This window comes from Triticum aestivum, chromosome 5D (genome assembly GCF_018294505.1).
Source record: "Triticum aestivum cultivar Chinese Spring chromosome 5D, IWGSC CS RefSeq v2.1, whole genome shotgun sequence".
Taxonomy (NCBI): Eukaryota; Viridiplantae; Streptophyta; class Magnoliopsida; order Poales; family Poaceae; genus Triticum; species Triticum aestivum.
This window is the reverse complement of record NC_057808.1, coordinates 545,424,290-545,432,568: the sequence shown is the minus strand read 5'-3', so window position 1 is coordinate 545,432,568 and position 8,279 is coordinate 545,424,290. Positions and strand designations below refer to the sequence as shown.

The window sequence follows — 8,279 nt, the reverse complement described above, 5'->3', positions numbered from 1 at the left end:
GAGCCCGGAGCAAAAGGGGCCCCCAGGTGGGTGCCCTTGTGTGTTAGGCTCGCACTAAAAATTAGCGAACTATGGGCTGGCCCAAGTGGCAGCGTGAGCAGAGGGATTCTTATGAGGCACGGCCACGAATCCTCGATTTATGAAGCTGTTCTAGCTAAAATAGCAGTTCTTGTATAGTACCTTCACATGCGTGTGCACTAGTGTTTCCAACTTTGTAGAAAATAGATAGAAATCCCTAATTTTGCATTGTAGTTTTTGGTCAAGTATGGTAGTAAATAAACATTGAACAATAAAATCTTTCACGTTAGATATCAGACAATAGGAACCCTTCTTTCCGTAGATCCAAGGGATTGACCAATACTTCTCCAAGACCTAATGTTACAATCATAGTACGGGAAACGTGGGTCGATGCCACATCCCGTGTGGTTCATCGACCCCAATCGAGGATCGGGTTGAGTGTGGGTCAATAGGATTTGATGGTCGGGACGCGTACCCTGAAGAGTTGACACTACGGGTACCAGGAGTTCAGGACTCCGCGGCCTAAATGTACTAAAGATAACGAACGAACAGAATGACAACATATAATAACAACGATCCTCCATACCACATGGATTTTCTTATTTTGCTATTTCCTTAATCAGTTATGTTTCCTTAATCTATTCCTGCTTCCCATATACAATTCCTGAAAGATTAGACTGATTGACCCGCACATGCTGGATTTAATAGGATCGTGTTCCCCATGTTGAAAGATTGTTCTAGGGATTTAAATCCTAGTTGTGACTAACGGCAATCCTGCATGGTCGTTTCCGTCCCTCGACCGGCTCAAACCGGGAGCTTGGTAACTATGGTTAGAATAGCTTAAGGGGCCATGGGTTTTAGTTTCGCCCCAGGCCCCAGAAATCTCAGAAACGGTCCTGGTAACAACACGTACAAATCTGCGTCCGGTTTTTGTATCTTCATCTGCGGCAAAGGGACAGCAAACTGTGTCTCGATCCAGCGCGGAGATGGAGAATTGTATGGAGGCACACTGCTGTCATGGAGTCTTGCTGAATCAGGCGAGTACTTCACGAGCTCGGGCGTCCACCAAACAGTGATACACTCGTCTACTACGACAAAATCTCCACCGTGCACCTGTGTACTCCCTCCGTTCGAAAAAAATTGTCCCTCTAGTGCTAGCTAGATACATCTATTTAAGGGACAAGGTTGGGACAAAAAATTCAGACGGAGGGAGTATGCATGTAGGACATGCCGTGGTGATGTGACTGTTGTCAAACTCACGCTGTACTTGTATTTATATATGAACAGAATCATCGGAGATTACTCCGACCTTGTATTACTAGTAGCTCGTGATAGAAGACTATGAAAAAAAAAAGTGAAGCTTCCGTTTACTCATGGTCCAAAGTCCAAACAGGTCTTGGATGTATTTCTGAAGCTGAAATGCCGGCACCTTAGTCTTAGACATGAACCCAAACGCTGAACTTCCGGCTAAAAGCCTGAGTTCATATATATATAAACAAAAGGGCTCTGGTACAACGCGACGGCCCGAGCGTGTTCCGTTGCTTCCGTCACGATTTTCACGTTCTGCACACTTTGCCAGCCAAAAGCATGTATACTCACCTGAAGCTAGAATTCAAATTTGCAGGAGAGAAAATGCATATATACTTCCCAGGTATAGCAGCTGTCATATTGCCATGCCATCACACAAGCAGAGTTCAACTTTGTGCATTACACAACATTACGATGGTACCACAAAAAAGGAAAGAACAAACTATGACAATTTTTAGCGGGGGATCATAGAGCTCACAAAGCCATCAGAATCTCTGAAGAAAAAACCTAACATATTGGTTCAGCACGAATGTGCTACAGAGCATTATTAAAGCCACAAATTTCCTCACGTTTTGCAAGTGAGCGACACATTTCTCAAGGAATAGTAGTTCATTAACAGCCACATTCACCGCTCGGCGGAAACCTGCACAGCAGCAATCTCATCAGCGGAACCGACTTTGGCTACTCACAATCACGAGGGGCAAAAATACAGAGAAAACGATATCTGTTAAAACTGCACTAGCAAAACAGTTTCTACCAGTTAAAACTTGTTCTCTCGTCTCTTTGCAAATCTCAACAGAGAGAGAACTAGTACACTGTACTAGCAAGATTACCAGTCATGGGCAACGTTTGATTTCTAGTAATACTGAAATACTTTTGGCTCAAGGTAATGATTAGTGACAATGAGAGCATGAGTTCATATCTGAAGATTGAACTGAAACCTTCCTGTCATTGTGTTTTCTAAAATGCAAAGACTCCAGCTCGTGACTGATGCAACTATACAACAAAAGGATATCAAAGAAATGGTATAAAATGTCGTCTGATATGATAAACTGCATTGTGGTAGCACACCAGCATAATGAACTATGAACTGTGCAGATCAAGGAGTGTTTCCCAGCTCCAAGAGAAAAAGCGAGTAAGGTCAAAGTAGGCGATATAGTCACATTATTCAAGGTTCCAGCTGTATTGTGCATAGCACTCGATTTTTTTCCACTGCAGAGAATATTGATCCAGTGCTTGCAAACAAAACAATAGATAATAGTAACTTTGGATGTCATATCACCTCTTCAACCAACAAAGCGCATCAGCAGATGTAACAGCACAATCATCTCAACTGTTGTTCAGCACTTCAACTTGATCATTTGCACCACCAATGGTAATTCCTATGAGAAGAATATAAGTCAATAAGTATTGAAAAACATGGACAAGAAAATACTCCCTCCGTAAAGAAATATAAGAGTGTTTAGATCACTAAAGTAGTTATCTAAACACTCTTATATTTCTTTACAGATGGAATAACTGATAAGAGGTGGTGACACATACATTAAACACTTATTATATATCTCATCTTGCAGAAAATACTAGCTTTTGCTACAAGTAGTCAAGGAACAATTAAGAAATGACATGTACTGCAAGAAATCAAGAAATAAATACTCATCAAGGCATTGTACACCACCTAATCTACCTCAAAACAAAGGATAACGCTATTCAGTGATTTACTTAACCAAGAAGCATTTTAGAATTTGTTTTGGTGTGGGCCCATTCGTAATTTATATCTAAGTTTTGTATGCACATGAGAGTGAAAGAAAACCAGAATGGACGCATATTTTCTACAATTCAGAACAAAGAATGCAGACCAGAGAAATAAGAAACAAAGTAACCACCCTAAATTCCAACATAGCTCGAAGCTCGAGCAATTGAGAAGGCAATATCCAGAGTCCAGTTGCTTAAACTGAAAGAGAAAAGAGTTCAGCATTGACTCGCTAATTGGTTGTTGTTCTATTATGCAACGCAAACAAAATGCAGACTATTGGTCACTTTGGTTCCTTAATTTATCAACTCTCATGATTCAGTGAGATTATATTATCCAATATACCACAACAGAACAACATGGAAGAACAATTATAAATCGGTGCCAGGATACTATATTGTTCCTCAAGTGCATCTTACAGGTAAGCAAATTACTTTTTAATGGTGCCACTTGACTAAATGTACAAGCCGAAACTCTAGCAATAAACACAATGATCACTGTTTAGATTTAGATGTGTAGCCCAACTGAACATCAAATAATTGAGTATGAATTATGATACAAGCAAATGGCAGGATATGAGTCTGGATGAAGAGTAAATATGTGAAACACATGCAAATAACAATGCCAGGACTTCCTCTCCTATACATCTTCTAGTTGTGAAAGGGTTATTTTTCGCTCTCGTGTAGTTGCATGAATGACTTGTTAGTAACTTGGTGCAAATCCTACTAGAACAAGTCATTTAGTTAGCAGTTCTTTCAAAAGAAGCTCCATGAAAACTTTTTATTTGTAAATGAACTATGGCTGGCTCATATATTTTAAAGCATCTACAAGGCAGATACAGTTGAAAGATTAAAGTGAACTCTGAGTTGGAAGATTAATGTGAACTCTGGGACACTGTAAATATTGGCGGTACCTGGAGCGTAGAAACTTGTGTAAGGAAAAACATATTGTTTGCCGATCCGTTTCTTCGACACCTCCTCGATCTTCATGGACTTGAGATGGATCATGTAGATGCTAGGATACACATCGATGAAGATCACATCCGCATTTACCGCACAGCCAACTGCATGCGCTCCAATACCTCCAACCATACACGCCGACACTGCTTCAGGCGCAAGAATTTTTTCGAGTTGAATGACCCTTTGATGTGTCCATGTCACCACCCCGTCAATGCTCGCCACCTTTGACCACAGATTAAGATTGAAATTGAATCGTTCCACTCCAGCTAAACCAAGGCATCCATCCTCTGTCCGCATGATGATAATCTGATCGTAGGTACATGGCACCTCCTCAACTAAACCCAAGGTATGCTTATCCAAAACGAACTCAATGATGCTATTGTCATCCAACAGGAAGTAGATTGTGTTTCCAACCAGAGCCGTCGGCTTTGGCAGAACTAATGCATCTGGTATAACAATCGAAGTGATCTCACCCCAGACACCGGTCTCAGACGAGAAGACGCACGCGGAGGTGATGAAATCCCTGTCGTCACTGAACACGAACGCCACGAGAAACGGGCAAGAATGGCAGTCGTGGTGGTCGGCGTGGCCAGCCGCGCACAGAACCGCGCCATTGTACTGAGAACAGTCCTGCGCGGGGAGCGGCAGGTACCGCTTGTCGCCGGTCACGAGGTCCCAGACGAGCAGCGTCCCAGTGCGGCAGCTCTCAATGAGGGCGCGGCCGTGGCGGCAGTCGAGGGCCCACCAGTCATCTGGGGACATCGTGACGGTGGGGAGCGCGAAGCCGCCGGAGGTGGGGACGAAGAAGGGAGGCCCTGTCTGGTTGAAGAAGCCGAGCACGGGAGGCGTGCCGCCGTGGAAATCACGGAAGCGGCGGAGGAAGCGGGCGTCGTGGACGAGGCCGCGCCAGTGCTTGCAGACGAAGGAGGCGCGGAAGAGGTGGATCGGCTCCGGCGGGAGGCGCAGGAATATCTCCCGAAGGAGATCGTCCAGGGGAAGCGGCGCGGCAACGGCCGCCGGCGAGCTCGTCCCTGCCTCCATGGGGTTCGGGCGTTTGGGGGTTGTGTGTGTCGGTTTGGGCTTTGAGAGAATGAACAAAATAACTGGGCCCTGGTTTAAGTTAGGGCGAGTACTAGGCGACTTCCAACTCCGGCTCGCCGGGGCGGAAGGAATCTGCAGCCATGGGCAGCGGAAGAAGTGCGGGTGGGCGCTGAGGTTGGAGGTAGGGACCTACGCGGGATCAAGGCTAGCCGGCGGCGGGATCTGGAGGAGGAAGGCGAGGAGCGTGGCTACCCCCGTGCGTGGATGCGGTTGAGAGAGAAAGAGAGAAGGGGATCAGGAGGAAGAAGGTAGATGAAGAAAGAAGATAAGGTGGGGCAGGGAGGTGCGCGAGATGTATGAGGCGCCTCGATCACGTGGCTCGCGCGTGACCGGGTGAGGTTTCCGCTGGTCGGCCAGGCACAAGCATTTCCCTTAAGTTAGACCCCCTTCCGGCCTTCGTCACAAAGAAAAACGGAAAACACTTCCAAAGCATCATCACATTGAGAACACATTGACCAATTTCAAAGTATCCTCCCATTGGCCACCGATTTAATATGAAATCGACTCTAAAGTTGGTGGAAAATGTGAGTGGTGTCATCATTTCCTCAGCAACCTTCATTAATGTTCTCTCAACATAGCTAAATAGATAAACAAAATATGAATTATATGACACAATATATATAATAACAAACTATTTTTGAATATAAATTTACTAATATGACCTATAGCTTGCAAAATGTCAAAAACCTTGAGCCAAAGAACCGGTTAATCATACTATCCTAGGACCTCAGGCCCAATCACATTGCATAAATACTACACACTATACAAACCCATGTACTTTCTAGACACTCATGGCTAAGTGCAAGAAAACTCAACTCATATATCATAACGTCAGCATAAGAAAACACCAATTACATATACAACATTCAATGTGGAGCGTCTGATATTTCAGGCTCCTCTTTAACCTTGCGATTGTTGGAGAGAATGTTTTGATCTTCCACTTCACAGAAATGGCGTCACCGCTTGCATTTTTACTCTAACGCTAGTGCACATTCTTACCATAATTGAGAGGCATCAAGAGACTACCATGTCACCAGAGTAGAGGAAAGGTTCTCAGGGAAAATAGTAACTTCAAGTAAATACTACAAAAACTTATAAATACTAAATGTAAAAGTTTACAGATGTTACCGTTTCAATCATTTATGGATACTGTATATTCATGTAAACATCTCCCTAAAAAAGCAAACTCAATACTTTCTAAAATTTTAGTCATTAAAACTTGTGTTTTACATGGGTTGCAGTGGTGCTTTTGTAGTGAAAACAAAATGCGAATTAACATGTGACTAGACCTAGCAAAGAGGAAAAGGTTCTCCGGACAAACTTTAACTTCAAAATAAATATTTAAAACTTCATAAAAAATAAAAAAATTACAAATGTATTTTGTTGAATCTTTTATATGGGTATTCATAGATTTTTTCTCCAAAAAAACTAAATACTTCCCTGAATTTTCAAACATTAAAAATTGAGTTCTGCATAGGTCGTGATGGTGCTCTTCTTAATTAAAAAAATGCAAGAATTACCATGTGACTAGAGATAGCAGAGATGATTGGTTCCCGGGACAAATTTAAACTGAAAATAAAATTAAAAAACTTCCAAAAATGTAAAAATTACACATGTATTTTCTTGAATCATTTATATGGGTATTCCTAGATTTTTTCCATCGAAAAAAAAACTCAATACTGCCCTAAATTTTCAAACATTAAAACTTGAGATACACAGGTCACAATAATGATCTTTTTTTGTGAAAAAAAATGCAATCCCATGCATGCTACCTATACATTTTGCATGTCTATTTTTTCCTGATTATTTTTCACATTTAGAAAACTTCTTTTTCGCTGCTCAAGCTCATTTGCGACTATGCGGGTTGGCGCACAGGATTGGCTAGAAAGATATCCTCGCTTAATCCATCGAAGTTACATTAACGCATTACAGAACTTAGTGTAACAGACATGCCCTCAAGAAAGCAAGGACAATGGCATCACACTACGATCAGCAGCAGACCGATTCAGCGCAACAATACCAAAATTATCAGTCACTTGTTCCTCGATTGATTAATTCTCATGTGTAGTGTTTACATTAGCCGCTACCACAACAAGGCCAAACAAGAACAGAACGACTATAAATTGCTACTGGGAAACAGCTATATTGTCCTTCAAGTCATTGTAAGGGCATGGTAAACAATGCACCTTTTAAACGATGACACATTCACTAAATTTGCAAGCTTCCTGACTATTTAGATATAAATATGTATGGCTCAAGAGAACATCAAGAAATTGCCATCACCATAGTACAAATAAATTAGTCCATCATTAATTATGGTAAGAAAATTGTAGGATTTGGGTCCGGATTCAAAAACATGTGAAACACGTGCAACTAAGAATAATGACATGGCTTCCTATACGTCTTTTGAGTTGCGAAAGATTATAAGAGTTAATTTTTCACTCGTGCACGAACAATTTGTTCGTGAAGTTGGAACAACAATGACTAGCTCGATAAGAAAACCACATTAGCAATCAGAATATGAGAATCGCATGAGCCAAAAGGAACGGAAATGGATATTAGTAGAGTATGGATGGTTCTGAGTTCATCATTTAATAATCAGTTCTTTCGGAAGAAGTTTCATGAAAACGTGTCATCTATAGTGAACAATGACTCATTTACTTCAAAAACATGGACATGAGATACTTTAGGAGATTAAACTAAACTATGTAACATAAGAAACCATGGAAATACCTGGAGTCTAGAAACTTGCGTAAGGAAAAACCAATAGGTAGACCCCTTTCTGTGACACCTCCTCAATCTTCATGGACTTGAGATGGATCATGTAGATACTAGGATACACACGAATGAAGATCACACTAGCATCTTCAGCATAGCCAACTAGCGCCACAGGAACTATACACGCCGCAAGTACGCGCAAGAAACTTCTCCAGATCAATGACCGTGAGACGTGTCCATGATACAACCCCATCAATGCTAGGTACCATTGACCACAAATGGAGACTGAATCCATCAACTCCGGCTAAACCAAGAAGTTCTTCCTCTGTCGGCATGATAATAATCCGACCGTAGCTATGTGCCACGTCCTCAACCAAACCCAAGCTATGGTTATCCAAAGCAAAACCAATGATGCGAACCATTTA

At 42.0% G+C, this 8,279-nt stretch overlaps 1 protein-coding gene across 1 annotated transcript; it reads right to left on the bottom strand.

Annotated features, from left to right (window-relative positions):
- Positions 1-1,649: 1,649 nt before the first annotated feature.
- Positions 1,650-5,378, bottom strand: LOC123126117 (uncharacterized). The gene is made up of 3 exons (XM_044546512.1): positions 3,990-5,378; positions 2,609-2,708; positions 1,650-1,969 (listed from the first exon to the last, which is right to left on the bottom strand). Exons 1-2 carry the CDS (start codon positions 5,074-5,076, stop codon positions 2,656-2,658), a joined length of 1,140 nt encoding a protein of 379 aa, XP_044402447.1. The 5' UTR covers positions 5,077-5,378; the 3' UTR covers positions 1,650-1,969; positions 2,609-2,655.
- Between the last annotated feature and the right edge of the window lie 2,901 nt (positions 5,379-8,279).